The sequence below is a fragment of the Myxocyprinus asiaticus genome, chromosome 17 (assembly GCF_019703515.2).
Source record: "Myxocyprinus asiaticus isolate MX2 ecotype Aquarium Trade chromosome 17, UBuf_Myxa_2, whole genome shotgun sequence".
In the NCBI taxonomy this organism is placed as follows: domain Eukaryota; kingdom Metazoa; phylum Chordata; class Actinopteri; order Cypriniformes; family Catostomidae; genus Myxocyprinus; species Myxocyprinus asiaticus.
Window position 1 is genome coordinate 23,548,186 of NC_059360.1, and position 21,969 is coordinate 23,570,154.

The 21,969-nt window shown below is 36.7% G+C and overlaps 1 protein-coding gene across 1 annotated transcript; it reads right to left on the reverse strand.

Annotated features, from left to right (window-relative positions):
- Positions 1 to 416: 416 nt before the first annotated feature.
- Positions 417 to 21,755, reverse strand: LOC127455015 (inositol-trisphosphate 3-kinase A-like). The gene is made up of 7 exons (XM_051722535.1): positions 21,041 to 21,755; positions 13,394 to 13,493; positions 12,002 to 12,215; positions 7,512 to 7,716; positions 5,574 to 5,672; positions 2,626 to 2,697; positions 417 to 1,761 (listed from the first exon to the last, which is right to left on the reverse strand). The coding sequence occupies exons 1-7, from the start codon at positions 21,482 to 21,484 to the stop codon at positions 1,558 to 1,560; spliced, it is 1,338 nt and encodes a 445-aa protein (XP_051578495.1). The 5' UTR covers positions 21,485 to 21,755; the 3' UTR covers positions 417 to 1,557.
- Between the last annotated feature and the right edge of the window lie 214 nt (positions 21,756 to 21,969).

Consider the following 21,969-nt stretch of genomic DNA (forward strand, 5'->3'; position numbering starts at 1 on the left):
TAAATGTGGATAATAACTGGATAGAAGAGTAGAAATAGTCTTACTTTAGCCATGAAAATGAGTGCTGTATTCTTGGATTAATTTTATTTCACACTAAACTAACCCCTAAAATATGTAGCTGTGATTTTATTTAATCTCATGATTTTGTTTTTTTATTTGTTGGATTATATTGAGGTTATCACTGCCAATGTTCTGCATACACCTTGCTGTTTATGCGGTATCACACAGGGGCTCATTTCTAATAGGCCAGATTAGAAATGTTCAATCACATAAAGTGAATTTTAATGTAACAATTATTTTTTTTAAGGATATTGCTGAGTAATAGCAAACCTAAAATAAATTGATTTGGACTATAATTCTGGTATGAATTACCTTACTTAAATGACTTCAGAACGGCAAAAAAGAGAATACAGAACGATTTTAAGCAGATGTTTTATTTGTCATAAACATACTGCACAGGGAACACTGTAACAAATCTCACCTGCCCTAAAAAACAAAATAGTGTCACAAGGTTAAGTTTGTCTTATCCATAATGAAAACGCTTGGTGTTATGTGCAGTATGGAAAATTGCAACCCAGATTCTTCAACCTAACACCAATAAAATATGCCCATGCAATCATCAAAAGAATAATATATAACACCACCTTTGACTGATCACTGTGGTCAAAGAACAAAATATTACCAAACTATTATTGTACTAGGAATGCATGCGTGCATTATTCACACTGTATTCTTGCATAAATGTTCCACTTAGCACACTAGAAAATATGAGCTATATTTGCTTAAAGGGATAGTTTTACCTAAATAAAGAAAAATTTTCCATGATTTACTCACCCTCATGTTGTTCCTAACTCATATGACATTCTTTCTTCTGTGTTAGGCAGAATGTTTGAGACTGAAAGCCTCATTCACCATTAACTTTCATGCAATGAAAGCGAATGGTGACTATGAGTCCCAGACATACTTCTTAATATCTCCTTTTGTGTTCCATTAAAAAAAGAAAGAAAGTCATAAAGGCTTGGAACATCATGAATAAATTATGATTAAATTTTTGGGTGAACTATTCCTTTAATTGTTGCAATGTGGTTCTACACATTAGTTTGATGGAACAATTTTAGAAAACAGTAAGTTGTGTAATATCAATTGTTTGACTAGTGTTTGTTGGGCCTAGATATGTAAAAATGTTACTTACAACCAACTATTCATGTGAGTTTGTCCTATATTAAGTATATACTGTGTACTGTATATACTGTATATATATAAAAACAAGTGATTATGATAGGTGCCAGTATGTACATAAAGCCTTGGGGAGGATGAACTGTATGATGCACAATGACAGACAATATACTGTATCAAAGATCAATGTGATATCAATTTGAGTTTTTTAAACTACGATCATGGTCTGACAATAAAAACGTAATACTGTAAAGTAATTGATTCTTTCACCAGTAGCTTCTCTATAATGCACTGCAAAAGATTTGTAAGTGTCTGTCAGCATCCATCCCATTGCTGTCATTCGGGCAGTAAGTCAAAAGTTCTCTTTAAGATGTCAAAAGGTCACTCCCTGGAAAGTGAGGCAAGGGTCTGGAGCAGGTTGTCAAGGCCCAATAGGTATCCGTCCTCTCGGTTGCCCTCCTCCCAGGGTCTGTAGTGATCCAAGGTCTGTCCATCCGGAAGAGTTGTGGTCTTGCCAAAATCAATGAGCCAGACTTCAGCTCTCTCTGTGTGATCGTGAATGAAGAGAAGTGAACTCCCAATGACCTTAAAGACATAAATAAATGTTATAATGGTTTTTGAGATGGACCAAACCAATTGTTAAACATTAGTAAAACATATGTAGTATGTCACAGTATAGTTTATAAAAAATTAATAAATGTCATATTGCAATTCTTTTTAGATATTAATTAGACATTTTTAAAGGAATATTCCAGCTTCAACACAAGTTAAGCTCAATAGACAGCATTTGTTGCATAATATTGATTACCACAAATTATTAAATAAATAATAATATTCTGACTTGCCCCTCCTTTTCTTAAAAACAAAAATTGAAGTTGCAGTTGTAGTAAGACCAATTTTTTGAGGGTTTGAAGTCAGAATTCTTTAGTTAAAACTCATTGTAAATGTATTATCTGAGCTTTAAAGTTGTTTAAAACACATTTTTTTACAGTCGTTTTAGGGTTTGTTGACATTATATCTTCATGGCAACAAAGTTGTAAAATTGGCTGTAACTTTACACAAAAAAGGTAAGAAATTTTATCACACTAAAATCATAATAACACACATATCGTTTATGTCTTGTGGCTATACTTTTGAAACAGTGAGTATTTTAATGTTTACAGATTGGCCCCATTCACTTCCATTGTAAGTGACTCACTGGAACCCAGATATTTGCTTTTTTTTTTAAGAAATGGAGGGGCAAGACAAAATATATTTTTTTGTTGTTATCAATATTATGCCACAAGTGCTGTCAATTGAGCTTAACTTGTATTGAACCCAAAATATTCCTTTAACAACTATAAGGAAAAAATGATAACTGCAGAACAAAGATTTCTAAAAAAAAAAAAAAAAAAAAAAAAAAAAAAGATTTCACAAAACTTCCTGTATTTTTTTTATTTATTTTTTTACCTCGTGTCTCTTGAAGAACTCTGAATTCTTCAGAGCCTGTTTGATATCCTGAAGCCTTGTAATATATGAGTTCTGTTAGGTAGGTAAAGGAGAAAAGCACAGTATTAATCATAATCCAACTGAAGTTATTTTGTCAGTAATTATAAACTTAAAGCACAGTGAAGCTCCTATTTAGGTTTAATTTATTCATTAAACCTCGTGACCACCTCAGTCTGAACTGGCTACATCTGCTTTTCTAACTCCGTTCTAGTTCCTCAATTTCTTAAATGCACATATACCCTTTCATGGGAAGTAACATATTGTCCCCAAAATGAAAATACTGTCATTACTTACTAACCCTCATGTTGTTCTAAACCCAACCTGCTTCTGTGGAACACAAAAGGTTTGTTTTGAAGGATGTTTACGCTGCTCTTATTTTGTAGAATGGAAGTGGATGGGGACCAGGGCTGTCAAGCTCCAAAAAAAAACAAAAAAAAAAAAACATAAAAAACAAATAAACATAAAAGTAGTATACAAGTAGTCTAAATTATTCATGTCTTATTCCAAGTATTCCAAATCTTCGGAAGCCATGTGATCCTGGGGCCGTTCTGTAGTAATAGACTGACATTTACAGTAAGCTGTTATTCACTGAAAATCTTGCCTTGACAATCTTGCTTGACAGCTGTGGTCACATATCACTTTCACTGTATGGAAAAGAGCAGCTTGTACATTCTGCTATAAATACTGTAACTCCTAATACAGGTTTTAAAAAACATGAGCGGCAGTAAATGATGACAGAATTTTAATTTTAGGTGAACTATTCCTTTCAGATGGGCTTTCATGATACTGCTTTAAAGGTGCTGTAAGCGATTTTAGCCAGTCTAACTTCCACGAGACTGAGCCGTTGATTTAGCCATGCCCCCTCTTTCCAAAACACTGCATCGATACCCAGTGACGTGCACAAACCTTAGCAGGGGCAGGGGCGAAAGGACATTGACAGAGTGTGAAGCAAAATGCAGCAATAGTTGTTGAGCATGGGGGAGAGCCCCCGTTCTGTGCATGCCAGTGCCGATACCGTTGAAACCGACACAAAGCATGTTCCCACGGTTGTCAAACACAACAGTAGTGAAATAGCGTCCTCAACTGACAAATTATAAATCAGAATATGGCATTAAAGACCCTGTGAAATCAAAATGAAAGTTTTGCTGCTTTTAGTCCATATATGTTATCTTTAGGGTAATCAATATGCCAGTGTATCTAAAGGTTGACAAAATTAATTTTCAGAAGATATATCATTTAAATTCTGTAGTCTCGCTCTTCCGGTTAGAAAGACAGTCAAATCATGATGTCAAACTGTACTAGAGAAACTTTGTCCAATCACATGCGTTCTAGAACAAGAAGGCACCCGCCCCATTAATCTGCTCACCGTACATGACTGTGTTTTCACCTGCGCTAATGGTTCCTTCACAGGGCACTTCAAAGAGAGCACAATCCATGTTGTGGGGTCTTTCCATACCGAATTTACAATAATAATCACTGTAGAAGTGAGTTGTAACTGACCGTCATCACATTTCAGCCCCTTAAGCCCTCAGAGTGGAGGGTAATTTTCTTTGAAAGGAATAGGGCATTGGGACTATCACTTCAGATTGGAACACGCTCGTGGGAGTTATACGCGATGAAAGTGTCTGGAGTTTGTATTTAATGCAGCCATTTTTCAGAGGTTTCTTGGGATGTACATCACAAGTAAATTTTCTTTGCTCTTTCTATTTAGTGTAGTGTGATTCAAAACATTGAGATGTTGTAATGTTTTATTCGCTTGTTTCTGATTCATCTTCATGACTTGCACAACAGCTCCTGCCTCGTCATTAGTGAAGTCCGCGATGCACTGTTTTTGTTTGTAACAGGGACAGTTAGATCACTGTTCAGATCTCAAGTCAGTGGAAAAGCAGCCAAACTAGGTTGAGATCGCTCAGTTTCTGTACAGTTTCACTCTCTAACAGCAGCACGGTGAACAGAGGAATGAGTGAGTGTGTCTGTATGACTGCGTTTATTGGCTATTTTTTTTTTTTTATCCCTTTTTCTCCCAATTTGGAATGCCCAATTCCCACTACTTAGCAAGTCCTCGTGGTGGCACGGTTACTCACCTCAATCCGGGTGGCAGAGGACAAGTCTCAGTTGCCTCCACTTCTGAGACCGTCAATCTGCGCATCTTATCATGTGGCTCGCTGTGCATGACACCGCAGAGACTCACAGCATGTGGAGGCTCATGTTACTCTCCGCGATCCATGCACAACTTACCACGTGCCCCACTGAAAGCGAGAACCCCTAATCGCGACCATGTGGGGGTTACCCCATGTGACTCTACCCTCCCTAGCAACTGGGCCAATTTGGTTGCATAGGAGACCAGGCTGGAGTCACTCAGGACACCCTGGATTCGAACTTGTGACTCTAGGGGTGGTAGTCAGCGTCAATACTTGCTGAGCTACCCACTGGCTATTTTAAAAAAATGGCATGAGCCGTTCAACAAGTACCGCCCCAACTTCATGTTTCAGTAGGAAAAACATCAACAGTGTAAAGTAAGCTGTGCTTTTCAAGGCACTTCACAGGAACTTTAAGCCTCAATAATTTGCAACTATGAGAACGCGCAAAATGAGATCGTGGCCCCTGGACACATTTTGAGATATCTCATGACACTTATTTCAGTGATATCTTTCAGGGAGTAGGAACATTTTTGCATACCTTTCCATGAAAAAATCACTTACAGCACCTTTAACTGCCATGGTGTGTCACTGTGAGGAAACATGATATGGCCTACAAACATCTGTCCTTTTTTAATCAGTGTAATATATCCTGGATAGAAATACTGAAGGTCTAATTTTCATTCATCTGTTGCTTATGACTGATATTGTTATATGCAAATATTGGGGTGCATTTGCAATAGGTAACCTAGTTCTCAAGAAGTCACGCACAAGTATGTTTTTATTGCATCCGATGAAATCCTTGAAGACCTGAATGACATCTTCCTTTGAGCATGTCCTTTTAAAATCCGTGTTGCAGGTTTCACCTCTCTGAGAAAAGAAAACAATGCATTGCTAATTGATATGCAATCAAAACAAAATCATAGGCCAAGAAATAATGCTTGGATTACGTTTCTTCTGCTGCAAGAAACCCCTTAAAGGAATATTCCAGGTTCAATACAAGTTTAGCTCAATCGACAGCATTTGTGGCATAATATTGATTACCACAAAAAAATTATTTTGACTCATCCCTCCTTTTCTTTAAAAAAAGCACAAATATGGGTTATATTGAGACAGTTAAAATGGAAGTGAATGGGACCAATCCCTAAACATCAAAACACTCACGGTTTTTTCTAAATAATAGCCACAAGACATAAAACAATATGCGTGTTAACATGATTTTAGTGTGACTAAATCACTAACTAACCTTTTCTGTGTAAAGTTAAAGCCAATTTCGCAACTTGGTTGCCATGACAATGTAATGTCAACAAAACCTAAAACCCTAAAATGACTGTAAAAATGACGATTTAAACAACGTTACAGCTCAAATAATACATGAGTTTTAACAGAAGTGCTTTATAAAATTATAAGCTACAATTGTTTTTTTTTTTTTTTTGCCTTTAAACCCTCCAAAAATTGGCCCTATTCCCTTACATTGTAAGTACCACACTGTGACCCAGATTTTAAAATGTTTTTACAGAAAAGGACGGACAAGTCAAAATTATTTTTTGTGGTAATCAATATTATGCCACAAATGCTGTGGATTGAGCTTAACTTGTACTGAACCCAGAATATTCCTTTAAGTTAAGAAAACCCTTAGTGGCAATAGCTTGTTTATTTTTGTTAAATTTGCTTCAGTCATACTTCAGGACTTAAAAACATAAAGCTTGACAAATATACAACATAACCTACATAACCATACGAGCTTAATATTTAAGTGTTGGTATCTTTACAACTGAAAATTATGTTGCATTAATAAAATAAATGTCATTAATGTGTCCCACATTTTAACTACTGATGTATGTTTGACATTGGCCCCACATTGTTTTCGTGATGAACAAATGTGCCACAATTCTCCTCATGATCATGTTCTCATTAGGCATTAAAATGGTCATTTAATTCCAAAGAGGAAATCTCTGGGCCCCATTAACCCTACAAGGGATAGTTCAACCAAAAATGGAAATTCTCTCATCATCTATCACCCGTATGCCATCACAGATGTGTATGACTTTATTTCTTCTGTAGAACACAAACGAAGATTTTAGAAGAATATCTCAGCTCTGTAGGTCAATGCAAGTGAATGGGAACCAAAATTTTTAAGCTCCAAAAAGCACAAAGAGGTGTGTGATATGATAGGTGTGTGCGACAAACAGATAAATATTTAAGTCCTTTTTTAATGTTAATCTCCACTTTCACATTCTTCTTCTTTTGTTTTTGCCGATTCGCATTCTTCTTGCATCTCGCCACCTACTGGGCAGGGAGGGGCATTTATAGTAAAAAAGGACTTAAATATTGATTTGTTTCTCACCCACACCTATCATATCACTTCTGTAGACATGTATTTAACCACTGGAATCATCTGGATTACTTTTATGCTGCCTTTCTGTGCTTCAAACTTTTGGTATCCATTCACTTGCATTGTGAGGACCTACAGAGCTGAAACATTCTTCTAAAAAAAAAAAAATCTGCAGAAGAAAGAAAGTCATACACATCTGGGATGGCATCAGGGTGAGTAAATGATGCGAGAATTTTCATTTTTGGGTGAACTATTCCTTAAGAAACAAATACACACAATCCACTTAAAATTATAACTGTTACAATTATAAACTGGTTTTCTTGACTTAAAGGGTTTCTTTCAACTGGGCCCTGACTTTTAAGAACTGTGTATACCTTGATACCCTCGATGCGGAAGCCCAGAGTGTTAGTAGAGCTGAGACTTTCCCTCCACTGCATGTAGCGTGGTTTAGTAACAGCCTGCTGCTTCTGTTCCTCAGCTGTAGGAGCCTCACTGTCCACCTCCAGCATCTTATTATACAAGTCTCTGCGTAGCTTAGGCTTCACCCTCGCCCGCACCAGCTCGTCCTCCAGATATGTCCTGCAAGAAAGAAAAAAGGAAAGAAAGATTATGGTATTAGCTCAAAAACAATGATAAAATCACTATAAATCAATATAAAAATATCCACTCTGTGATCAAAGTATGTGGACACCCGAATACCACACGTCTCCTCTCCTGGGAAAGATTTCCACAAGAACTGGAACATGACTGCAGGGATTTGCAGGATCTCAAATGTGTTTAATGGGGTTCAGATCTGGGCTTTGTGCAGACCAGTCAAATTCTTCCACACCAGACTCAGTTTTCTTTATGGGCCTTGCTTTATGCACTGGGGCATTGTCATGCTGGAGCAGAAGAGGCCTGTTGCCACAAAGCTGTAAGCACATAATTCTCTAGAATGTCATTGTATGCTGAAGCTTTTTTCCTCATACTTTGATCTAAACTATTCTAAGGCCAGAAACATACTTTATGCAAGTACGCTTAAGCAGATTTGAGCGCTTGGCCAGTGGACTGCCAACGCACATTCCGCTTGAACATACATAACGCTATTAGAGATAACGTAAAAAAGATATTAGAGAAATATATTATAATATATAGATAAAGTATATAGTGAAAGATGGGGTGTTTTATGTTTTGTCAGCAAAATGACCAAAAAACACTTTAAAACAACTGTACAAGCCATTGAAGAGACTGTATGTCTATCCCTCAAAGCCTCGTTGTCATTCCCATCAAAAATAAAAAATGGCGTGAGTAAGGTCATTTAAATTGGATTTGTTATTATTCAGTTAATTTGCTATAAATATATTGACTAACTTATTTGCTCAGCAATATTCTCTTCAAACTCTTGCTGTGACAGTTGTTGACTTGAAAGAGAAAACTCACTGTAGAAGCGGACAGTTCACTCAAATGTCCGCTATAGCGATAATGCTAAGAATGCAATGCGCACTTGCGTTTTGTTGTGAATTGCAGTCTGACACATTTGCACAACTATGCAAGAAATTGAGCTTTCGTAGCTAGAAGCGTATGCAATCACTTATTTGCGTAGAGTATGTTTCGGCCAGGGCTGGGGAGTAACAGAATACATGTAACAGCGTTACATATTTAAAATACAAAATATGAGTAATTTAAATAGTTGGTAATCAAAATACAGCTACTTTAAAAATAAGTATTTGATTACTGAGGAAATTACTTTGCATTTTATTGTCATTTGTTTAATTTAATATTTAGTCTGTTCAGTTGGAAAGCATTTTATTTATTTAAATGATGTGATTTGATAAGCATTTTAAGTTTGAACAGCTTGGAAACTTTGATGATGTATTACTCATACGAGCAGACAGAGGGCGTTCTCACGCTGTTATGAGTGAAAAAAGACGGCATTGAAGTCTTACTGTACTGGCAGATTTTCTGCACGTTACTGTAGGTCTCCTAGGATCATCTTGACTTGATTTTTGGTATTTTGTGATGTTTAACAAATGTTTTAATACCGCAATTTTTTTTGCACATGTAAAGGGAGCCAGCTGGTATATATAAACCTCACTCTCTTGGCCTCAAGAGGTGCACTAGCGACTGATGCTAGACACTGAAGCCTTTAGCCTCATCCTTAGAGCGCCCACCTCCCATGCCGGCTGACGCTGGTTCGAATCCTGCTTGGAGCGGGCTGAGAAGGACCAGTTACAGTGGTGCTGTGACCAGGATGGGAGTGAGATTTAGGGGGGTGAGTGTAATGGGAACCAGCTGGTACGTGATAGCTGTGCGGTATGTGTAAACCTCACTCCCCTGGCTTCAACAGGCGTACTAGCGACTGATGCTAGGGACTGTAGCCTTTAGCCTCCTCATTAGCGTGCCTGCCTCCCATGCCAGCTGACACCGGTTCAAATCCCAGTTACACACGCATCCCCTCCCCCATCCTCCAACCACCGTACAACACCGTTCACCGGTGGTAGTTGGACCTTAACAACCATGTGGTAAAAAAACAAATCCCTACATTGTAAAAATGTACATTATAAAAATCCTACATTATTCACGTCTATATAGTCAAAAACAAGTGAAAAAAAAAATCTGCTAGTGCTGAAGAAGTAATTCAAAGTATTTAGATTACATTACTGATGAAATCTAACGGAATACATTACAAATTACATTTTACAGCATGTATTCTGTAATCTGTAGTGGAATACATTTTAAAAGTAACCCTCCCAACCCTGGTTTTGGCTGTAATATTTGTAATATCAGCACAGTTGTGATTTGACGTAATAAAAATACTAAACATAAATAGTTCCAAACCAAGCCAAAGCAGAATCAACCACTGCGTGTCGGCGAGTGAGCAACGCACAGACTGACAGCCTGCCTGGAATGCCGTAAACACAGACAAGTGGAGTGATTCAAACAGCAAAGCATCCCAGTGCTATTATATATTAATTATCAGCACTCTTGGAATGCCACTTGTCCAATTAAATTAGAGGACCAGATTAAAACCATTTTACTTCAACTGTTGCCTTCTTTTTAAGGTGAAGTGTGCCCATTCTGTGGACAATTAATAGTCTAGTGGAGGTAGATTGTGTTGATAGATATGAATTCAGTCATGTATTGATTTCAGTTTCAGTCTTGAAATTGACTTCCTGTGTGTGAAAAGAGGAAGCCACCAAGGGACTCCTTGCACAAAACCTCGGATTAGTGTGTAGAAAAATATGTGAAGTGAACGTGAGAAGGAAGTCCTAAGGGACACCCTGTGTCTGCCTCTGCAAGTGTGCGTGTAGTTTTCACTGCATATGCACAGGAAGTGGTTATTATTGTTGTTCGCTGTGAGAGGGCCTCTCTCTACATGAGACTCAGCTCCACCCATTGCCCAGACAGGAAGCAGACCAAGAACCAGAACAGGTGTTTTAGCAGGCTTAGCTTAATGAATGTTATATTTGCCTTTAGTGGAAATCAGTCTCTAGAGTCTGTGACCTGCTCTTGTGGAATATGTTACACACTGTAACTAACTGTAATTAAAGTTTAAAATGATTTGCATCATTAATGTGGTCTCATTGATTATGCTTTTTAGAACTGTGACTACAACTCTTTTGAAATTTGCTTCTTTACCGCAAACAAATTAACAAATGTATCAAAAGAGCAAGCCAGCAATATAAAACTCATAACGCTTTCAATGTTTTTTCTAGGGCTGGGTATCGGCAGCCACCTCACGATATTATACGTATTGCGATACACGTCATGAGTCAACATATCGTAATACATCACAATACATATGTCACGATTTGATATATCATGACATCATGATTTGATTCCAATTCATAAGCTTTCAATTTCAATTCATTTGGGTATATTTCAGTTATAATGTACATTTTGCTTACAGTATGAAATAAAATCTCTTTCATCTAATGCTTTTATTAATTATACAGTGGACCTTCTAACTTGTTAATTATGTAAATATTAATTTTAAAACATTTATTTTATCATTAGTTTTTCATCATTTTAGTCACCTTTTATCTTTTAAAAATTATACAAAGTTCATGTATTACATCAATAAATAATATGTCTTGAAACTGCATATATTATATTGAATATATACAGTATATTGTTACATGTTTGTTGTTTACATACCTATTTTGTAATATTTACAAGTATTTACATCGATATGTAGAGCAAGTGCTAAAATGGTACTCTCTCTTTAAGGCCAGCAGAAGTGACAGAAGTGTTTGTTTTGGTCGAATGGGTTCATCACAGAATCCGTACAATGTGAAGATTAAAATAAAATGTTTCTTTTGTTGTTTTTGATCAGTAAGTGACTGTAGAGAACAGACAGGATATTAAAAGAGATATTATTCAATGATAAATGGATTATGAGGATCTCATCTTTGAACTCAGATTATACAGAAAGACTCAAAAATGTTATTCACAGCACGCCGTGAAGACCACAATTAGGCGGAATATTTTGCCCAGCCCTAGATCCAAACGTGTGAGAGAGGCCCAAATTACTGTCGTTTAATAAAAAATATTGGCATCCGTTGCATGTTCAGGAGTGCATAAGTTCACGTGTTCACTGAAAAATTACTATTTTGGACTGTTTGTTACTAAAACCTATCGTATGCCTTCATTAGACTTGTAATATGATGCACAAGTTGCATAAATTACTTTTATGATACTTAGGGGTCCTTTTTTAAGCTTTAAAATGAGGTACTATTCACTGTGTTCCAAATAAGAAAGAAAGTCATATGAGTTTGGAACTACATTTCAGAATGTTAATTTTTTGGGTGAACTATTCCTTTAAATCATAATATATGCAACATGTGGCCCAGGAAAACACCCATCTGTCTTCTTATTACTCTACCTCACTCCCATTTTGCAGTCCATGACATTCGGCATATCAAAGCTGGTCAATAAGTCTTTCATTTTCAGAAATAGTTCTCCGTCTCTCTCAACCACTCCTTGGTAGCCTGGCACAAAAGAATTTAAAGCATCCTCTTTTAGCCTCTCAAAACACTGCTTCTCATTCTCTGAGAACTTCTTCAGTATGGAGCCCTCATCTCCTGCTTTGAAGCTGCCTGGACAGAAACACAAACACAAAGGATGACTGGAGTCACTGGAGCACATATAATCAACTTTACACTCGAGGCAGAAAACCTGATCTTTATTTGCTTTAGTCATCTATTAGTAAATATCAGTACATGTTTGATACCTACATGCATTTACCAAAGCTTAAAGGAATAGTTCACCCACAAATGAAGCCTCATGTTGTTACAAACCCATATAATTTTCTTTCTTCTGTAGAACACAAAAGGTGAATTTTTGAAGAATATTCTGGCCACTCTTTTCCGTATAATGAAAGTGAATGGGGACTAGGGGTTGGCAAGTTCCAAAAATAAAAAAGAAAGCACCATGAAATTATCATAAAAGTGGCCCATGCAATTTGTGCACTATATTTCAAGTCTTCTGAAGCCAAACGATAGCTTTGTGTGACAAACATACCGAAATTTAAGTCACTATTCACTGAAAATCTTCCCCTTCGCTGTGGATCTCCAATCAAATATAGCACCATTAAGACATGCTGTGTCAGATGTCTATGATGTTTGTTCACGAGACATGTGAGAAATAACGTTTCAGTGTTGTCCAATGGCATTAACGCCACACTATTTTTGTAGTCCATATGACTTTTGTAAACCATTTTGGAACCTCAACAGAGGGGAAGATTATCAGTGAATAATGACTTACATTTCAGGCTATGCATCACACAAAGCTATTGCATTGCTTCAGGAGACTTGGAATGTGGCGCATAAGTCATATGAACAAAATGATACTTTTATGGTGCTTTTATTTTTTTGTGCTATTTTGGAGCTTGACAGCCCCAGATTCCATTCATTCCCATTATATGTAGTAGGAGTGACCAGGATATTCTTCAAAAATTCACATTATGTGTTCCACGGAAGAGAAAAAGTGACATGGGTTTAGAACAACATGAGCGTAAATGATTACATTTACATTTTTGGAGGGGTTAACTAATCTCTTTAAGATGCGATAACATAAGATAACATCATAAGATCATTGTGATGGTCATAGCCATGTGCATATGAGTCAAATGTCACATAACACTGCACATTACCACTTCCCTAAGAAAAGGTATCAAATGACTGTACTTACCCATGTATTTAGAGAGAAAAAAATATTTCAGATAAAACACAGTCAGAAAACATGGACAAAATATTGTGTGCAGTTTATGTCTTACCTTTATGGCCTGCTAACTGAACCCAGGATAGTCGTTTTCGTTGTGAGGCTACCAAAGGACAATGGACAATAGTCTTCAGTTTCCACCAGGCATTGTTTTGCTGAGACACATTGAAACATAATCAGTCATAACTGACCATCAACTTTTAATGAAACACAATAAATATTTTGAACATTCTGTATAAGGCAGTATTTCTATAACTGATAATATATAAAATTGCATTCTGACATTCTATTGCACTTGGAACAAAGTTTCATAAAGAGATATTATTAATATACGTATAGGAAAAAGCTTTAAATAAGCCTGAAAATGACTCTGTGCCCAGCAATAAGCTGCAAGCAATGAGACTGGGTCTCTTAAAATTACAGCAACCAGTGACCAAAACCATCTGACAGTGTTTTTGAACACTGCACAATAGGGCTGCTCTATAATGGCAAAAATCATAATCACAATTATTTTGGTCAGTAGATCACGATTATTTAACACGATTACTCATTGACTTCGGAAACATCATACATTTATTGAACTTTTTTTTTTTTATTATTATTCTTTTTAACAGTGGATTTCCTTGAACTTGAAATGTAAACTGCACTGGGTAGTTGAGGAGGCTATTGTCATATGATAATTATATTATGTTATGTACGGTTGTCAAATAAATGAAAGCCTCCATCGCCATCATTTACAGCAGGGGTGCTCACACTTCTATGGAATGAGATCTAATTTTTCATCATGTTATTGCAGCAAGATCTACCATGTACAATAAAGGCTATACATTATCACAATAACAAAATATCGGTAGTGAAATTTGACAATTCTCAATACCAGCTTCAATACCACAACAAATAATAACACAAACTAATTTATTAATTATGGAAGAATGGTTTCAGGTTCTTAAATAATTATTCAAGACTAGTAAACAGTCAGTAATAAAATAACAATAAAAAATAGCAATGAATAGAAATAGATTAAAAATAATAGAACAAAAAATACAAATTAAGATCAGTGCTTTTTTTAACAGCTTCAAACATATACGTCACCAAGATGGGCATTTTGGCGGAATTTTGAAATGTATTTGACAGTTCAGGTGCGCATTAGCGTGAGCATTTTCAGAACATGCGCATGTTCAGCGCACACACATATGCCGCCTCTCAATCAAACAGCTGTTACTAGATCGCTAGTGAATTATAAAATTACATGCTCTGGATTACTTTCAACAGCAGAATAAGAATATGAACTTTCTAATAAGTTACACAGGCCTAGGCTATCACAAATATAGCCAGTTATTTTTTCGTTATTGACGTTTTAAGGCCGAAACATACTTCACGCAAGTACGCAAATACAGATGCAAGAGCTTGGCCAACGCATGGCCAACGCGTGGTCCCGATGTACATACGTGCGCTTTTGCATTGCTCTGGCGGTTACAAACCTCATACCACAAGAGGGCAATAGATTTTTTAGGCGAGACCACGAAACCGTTGCTGCGTCCGAAAACAGGAAAATGCTGCCTTCAGAGCCTGTATACGGAGGCAGGATGAAAATAAGGTGCTTTTCAAACTGTTCAGAGACCAGTTTCCTTAAGAGTTCCATTCATTCAAAACAGCTGTCATTTAACCATTAACTGATTAAGCAGCAAGTCAGCTGCCTATGTTTTCGTACACAGCCCGGATGTGGTAGATGAGTCGATAGTTGAGGAGTGGGGAGAGACACGGAGAAAAAACAAGTTCATTTGAATGGACTGGGGACAAAAAGTTGTATATATTTTTTGGAAAGTTTCAACTCAAATTGCTGCACGAGTCCGCCATGACAGTTATTGATTGAAAGAAGAAAATCCGCTTTAGCGCTCCTTGCGACAACGCTGAGAATGCAGCAGGTACTTGCGTTGTGTTATGAATTGAGTGCTGACACATTTCACAACGCAACGATGTGTGAAATCGAGGTTGCGTAGCAAGGTGCGTCTGCGTTCTCTTTCACTTGCCACTTCAAAAATCCACTTGTCCCGGACAAGAGTTACAAAAAACAAACTTTCTCTTCTTAATAGAGGTTTCTTCATGATAAGATACACACAGTGATCGTGACACATATATTATGATTCACTACGTTGTGAGCCATCACGTTATAATCTAGCTGCAGCCAATGCACGCGAGTGACAAGTGTTTCCGCCCCAGAGTGTTCAACAAACGGGAGAAGATTCAATCTCTTCCCGGGTCACTTCACGCAACTCAAAGACGCGGCGCTGACTGCACAGAGAAATGCCAGTTTCAGAGTTTATTTTCATAACCCGCTTCCTTATTATTTGAACTTTAATAAAGTATGTGTTAAAGATATAACACCAGGGAGTTTCATTGCAAAACGGAATGCGGCACAATAATAATTTTATCTCGATTATCTTGTTTTCATAATTGTTGGAAGCCAAAATTGTAACTGAAAATAAAATTGTATTACTCACCCAGGCCTACTGCACAATGTTCTTAAACTGTGTGAGTCTGACTCACACACACACATTGTCTCAGTTTGAGCTGTGCAGCTCAAAAAGCTTTAGCATTTCAGCCCATAACACTGAGACGTTTGATTTGAGTTCTATTCATTCTGGGAATAACATTTGCATAGCTCTGCGATCTTTTGTCACAGTTTTTGAGGAAGCACCCAAGATGCAGGATGGCAATGATAGGGCTTTATTAAAAATAAAAACAGAATACAAACAAAACCTCTCACAATGAAAGGAAACAAAATCAAGATAAAAAGTATGTGCAAAATGACCAAAACAAACAAAACTAAAATGCTAACAAAAACTCTCACAGGGGAGAAAAACCAGAAAAGACAAGGCAAGAAAGAATTATTAACAAACTAACTAAGAAAGGGAACAAACAGGAACTCAAATGGACCGACTGACAAAACTGGAGAGCATACACAACACAACACAACACAACAATCTGGCAACAAAGACGAGACAAAGGAGAGAATAGGAGCAGGGGTGTCAAACTCAGTTCCTAGAGGGCCGCAGCCCTGCTCTAAAATGCCTCCTTGTAATCTTCAAGCACTCCTGAAGACCTTGATTAGCTGCTTCAGGTGTGTTTAATTAAGGTTGGAGCTAAACTCTGCTGGACTGTGGCCCTCCAGGAACCGAGTTTGACACCCCTAAGAGCAAATAGAGATAGGGTACAGGTGCTGCCAATAATCACGAGCAGCGCGAATCAGCGCTGCCATGGCAACGCTGATTGCGCTGCTGAGCAGCACCTGTGAGAAACACAAGGGAGGGAGAGAGGGAAACAACAGCACATGGGACAACCTGTGAGATGGGCAGAGGAAAACTGTCACAATCCTGTCAAAACAAGAATAACACAAGACCAGAAGAGGCAGGATCATGACATTCATTTAGCTACCTTTGCCTGCACTGCATTTAAGTTACTATTTTTATATATTTTAAAAGATGCATTATGCATTTGGAAATCATACTTGACATGTAGCTTACTGAGATAGTGAGATCCATTAACCAATCACAGTTTTTTCATTATATTGTGCTATATTATATTGTGTAACTTTGTTCATTTGTTATACTTAAACAATAATCTAATGGGTCTATCATTGCATGAAATGCCAGAGTTCAAGAGTAGTCTAGAGAAAAGACATAAAGTGTAACTGTTTAGTTCAACAGGAAGTAATATTCTGGACAAAACTATCTCTGATTTTCTCATAAAGGATTTTGATGGGTCAAACAACCGCCATATCTATACAACTGTATATGCTGAACTAATGTATTGGAGTTATTGCTTGTACAACAATAATTTTATGAGTAAAAGAGTTCAAGGCCCCTAAATAAAATATAATTTCTGATAATTTTGAAAAAAATAAAAATAAACAATTCTAAATGCTACATCTTTAATTATTAACTCTGAGACAGCAGGTTTTACTGAATTATAATGAAAACTTGGTGTTGAAATCATCATTGTGTCTATCTGAAGTGCAGTGTAGTGTTTGTTCTTTTATCTAATATGGACAAAAACACTACAGCCTAATTTGTGTTTGGTACTTGCCCTCAGGTAAAAAAGCTGATTTCAGCTTTCTTTAAAATACCACACATTTAGCAATGTCATTTAATTACAACTCAACTATTATTGAGTCTTTCAAATGGAAGTACGGTAGTACTGCTTTTTAGGTTGGACAAGATCCAGAGAGTGCATCATATTTAAAGTCAAGAAGACTGTGTACAGCCCTGTATAAATACTGAGACAAAAGCCATAAACCAAAGGCTATATCCTGCACTTTATGGAGCTGTGCACACACACGTTTCTAACACGCCCATATCTAAATATTGAACTGGACGGTCATGCAGACAATACAAAAATGATGGTGCCAACTTTTGAACAATTACCAATCATGTTTTAAAAATGTAATGTTTTAACAACAAAAAGCTTTACCTTCAATAAACGTAAACACTGAATCATAAAAAAAAAAAAAAAACTTTAAACACCTACAGGTTCACTAAGTTCACTGTAAGGCAAGTATTTATTCAAAGTCATCAGTTTTCTTTTTAATAGCTACTGCAAGTCTCGAAAAACCAAAAAATAGAAAACATTTCAAGTTAACACTTTACAATAAGGTTCCATTTGTTAACATTAGTTAATGCATTAGGTATCATGAACTAACAATGAACAATATATTTAGCATATATATTACAGCAATTATTAATCTTTGTTAATGTTAGTTAAAAATACAATTGTTCATTGTTAGTTCGTGTTAGTTTATTGTGCATTAACTAATGTTAACATATACAACTTTTGATTATAAAAAAAATTATTACTATCTGTTTAAATTAACATTATCCAGTATTAATAAATGCTGTATTGTTCATTGTTAGTTCTTGTTAACTAATGTTAACAAATTGAACCTTCCTGTAAAGTTTACCTATATCACAAATGTGCCAATTATGGCCTGAGACTATATACAAAATATCTCAAACTAAAAAATAACATCTTTGGTATTTCTGTTATGATAGTTAGACAAGCAGAAATTGCGCAAACAATTTTCCATTACTATCTATCTTGAGTTGTGGGCTCCTAAACGTCTTAATTACACTTTAATTCAGCAGTAAACACCAAAGGAGGAGGTCTTAGTTTGGCCGTATGTATTAAAAATCTGTATTGTAAATCAATGTGACACTCCAGTGAGTTCGACATTTACAAAACTGACTTGAAGTCACTCTGCCGTCAAACAGTGGATGGAAACTAGTTTGTGGTACAGTGTGGCTTCAGCTAAATGTCAAATGGCAATGTGTTTTGATATCAGTAGGCTGATGAAATGAAGTGTTTATGTATATGGTTCCCTTTACATTTCAGAATAGATGTCTGGAACCGGCCTGCTCAAACATTCTTTAAAAGCTTTGAATGCCTTTTTTCCATGGAGTGTGACTCTTATTGTGACTAAATAATCAACATAGATTAGTTCATTCAGCACAAGGTGTGTAACTTTCCGAATAGTAAGGGGTAGATACTATGCAGACATGCCCTCCAGACTTACGTAGGCAGAGTGTGTTTAAAGTACAGTGACAGTGAAAGCCTTCTATGGCTGTGAATGTGTCAGAGCATATAATATATAACACATCCATTTAAAATAATCACAGACATGACAGAAGTGAGAAACGAAAACTTTAGAGAAGGCAGATAAAAACGAATGAATAGATTTACAGTATTTAGCTAGAATTTATCAACCATTTTGTCAAATACTCAGTAAGGGCCCATTTATTTGAGTTTTGTAGTCAGTGTATAATACTTTTATCTTTTTTTAGGTCCTTTAATTTCGCCTGAGAAGAGCTGGCTTCATTTGTGTGTGTGTGTTTAAGTGTGTACAAGAATTAGACTGATATATCAGTTTTACCGATTAATCGGTGCCGATAGTTACTTTATGAAACTATTGGTTATCTGCATAAATCTATACCGATAGTTGCCAATAGTTTTTATCTTATTATTCCTATGTGTTTCTTTTGTAACCGAAGCTGGAGGATTTTGCAATTAGAATGGTTTGGTAGAATGGATTATAATTCCTGCTTTATAATCTTCATTTTTTCCCCTGGTTATTCTTAGGATTTTGGTTGAAAAATAAAATGCATCTGGGATTTTACGCATTTTGGATCTTGTAACCTCTACGTCTGTACCCGTCATAGTAAGGAAAGACACATTTTTCTTTTAAACTATCGGCCGATTAATCGGTTATCAGCCTTTTCCACCACCTTAGTTATCGGTATTGGTAAAATCCACTATAAGTCGACCTCTAGTGTGTACCACTAAATTTAAAATGTTATCTCTAAATTATGACTAATTCAGAAAATGTCCACATTGGCCCATCCACAAACAGGCGTATTTTCAAAACAATATGCAAAGGTCATCACTAGGCGTTGAGAGTACCTTAAGAGAGAAAAACATTCTTTTATCTAATGCAATAAGTCTCCAGCCACTTCTGAATTTAATAACGTGAGCATATAAAAAAAAAAAGGCTTTGGTATATAGCGGTTAAGCCTGTTGAGCTTGTTGTTATAACAACTCCAGGTGCCGACAGGTTATTAAAGCTGCACATTTACCATATTTGCTCAAACTATATTGAAATAGCTGAATGCAAATAAAAAATATAGAATTCAGATGAAAAAACCTAGGATCGGCCTACTTTGTAAACAGTTATGGAGAAACATTTCAAAGTGAAAAGTGGTGTACTATTTGCAATTGTATGATTTTGACCTCCATTAATGAAAATATTACATAAGAAGGAACATACAATAAGGATACATAGATACTTATAAGGATTTACACCCCTAATGCCATGTGTCATGGCAAATACTGTACAATTTTAAACTGGCAACATGGTGAACAAACCATGTGTGTTAACCAGTACAGGCAGAAAGACACCCACACACAAACATATCATTACCATGATCTAGCCTGAACTCTTTACAAATGTCAACACAATAACACCATAGCTTGCATAACATGTTACTGTTGTTTCAACTGCCGTGAGAAACATGCAGATCTCGATTAGATCATTTTCTGATGATTTATCAGTATGGAGACAGGTATCAAATAAAAGCCTCATCAGCAACTTTTGGTTGCATAACTTTCCAAAACAACAGTTCCTCATTATTGGTCTCCTTAGATTTCAACGATTTTTAATTTTTTCCAAGAAAGGACCTACATACGTGTCCATAATTGAACTTATTTTAAATGCACAATGCAATACAAAAAATATTATTATTTATGTAGGTATACAGTATAGCATACAGTATAGCTATGTCGTGTATGTTACATACTTTATATATAGTGCATATAAGGAAAAAACTTACTAACAATAGGTATATAGCTATGTCGTGTATGTTACATACTTTATATATAGTGCATATAAGGAAAAAACTTACTAACAATAGGTATATAGCTATGTCGTGTATGTTACACACTTTATATAGCCTATAGTGCATATAAATGTATATAAGGAAAAAACAGTAACAATAGGTATATAACTATGTCGTGTATGTTACATACTTTATATATAGTGCATATAAAGGTATAAAAAGGAAAAAAACATATTAACAAAAATTGGTTTATATGGGGCTGCCAAATGAACCGAGCTGTAAGTCCCAAGTGAACCACTTCTGTACATTTAACCTACCTCTCCTGTGTCCACTGAGTCCCCCAAATGCTCCAGAGTCACGATGCCTTTGCTCTTGGTCTCGTTGTCACTGAGGATGTCATCCTCCGACTCATCAAACGCCGTGGAAGAGCCATTAGAAGAGAGGGATGAGTTGGAGAGTTTACGGCACAGCCAACCATTCACCTCCTCCTCCTCCAGATCGTCCTGCGTGATCTCTCGGGATTCCCCGTCAGATGTGATGGTCACCTGCGGCACCAAGCACCCTCTCACCGGGCTATTGACTGGGAGAAAGCCTGCTTGCACACTATACTGTTCCGCCATCTGTGTTGGATCATCACAAATCTCTGTGGGCGAAAAGTTTCCTTCGCGTTCTCCTCCTCCTCCTCTCCCTGATCCGTCGCAAATAGGAGACAAACGGGAGAACACCGCCCCTCGGAGCGACCTCCGCCTCTCTTTGGGCATGGAACCGACGACTGGGTTTATTTCCCCAGTCCCAGGGGTCACGGGCTGCGATATTGGGGGCCCCCAAATTTTAATCCGTGTGTATCGCCACACACAGTTGATTCAGTTTCACTTCAGTGCATTTATTTCCAGTAAGTTATGTAATAAATAATATCCATCGAGATCATTTCCTTTGGCCCAGTGTAGGTCAGTGTGTGAATTGACACCCAGGGAACCCCGGTTAACACCTCTGTGTTGCTGCTACTGCTGATCTTCCGCATTTCAACGTCTCACCGCTCTTCCTGACTTTTTATTTGTTTGACTTTTGCTTGATATTTTATTTCCTTATTCAGTGTAGTGTTCGGCCGTGCTTGTGTTTATTGTGCTGAGCCGATATCACGTTAGGTAAACCTTCACTTTGTCAAACATATAGAACCTTTATATAAAATAACGGGTTAAAAAACGTGGGGTGTTAAAATTGTCACTAGTTCAGTGAAAGTCATCCA

Bases quoted from the DNA above. Each gene is read 5' to 3' on its own strand.
- LOC127455015 (XM_051722535.1), bottom strand. From the start codon at position 21,484: ATGCCCAAAGAGAGGCGGAGGTCGCTCCGAGGGGCGGTGTTCTCCCGT. The intron at 13,494-21,040 runs GTAGGTTAAATG...AATGTGTCTCAG, and splicing joins ACTCAGTGGACACAGGAGAG to CAAAACAATGCCTGGTGGAA. The intron at 2,698-5,573 runs GTGCGTGACTTC...CCTACCTAACAG, and splicing joins GATGCAATAAAAACATACTT to AACTCATATATTACAAGGCT.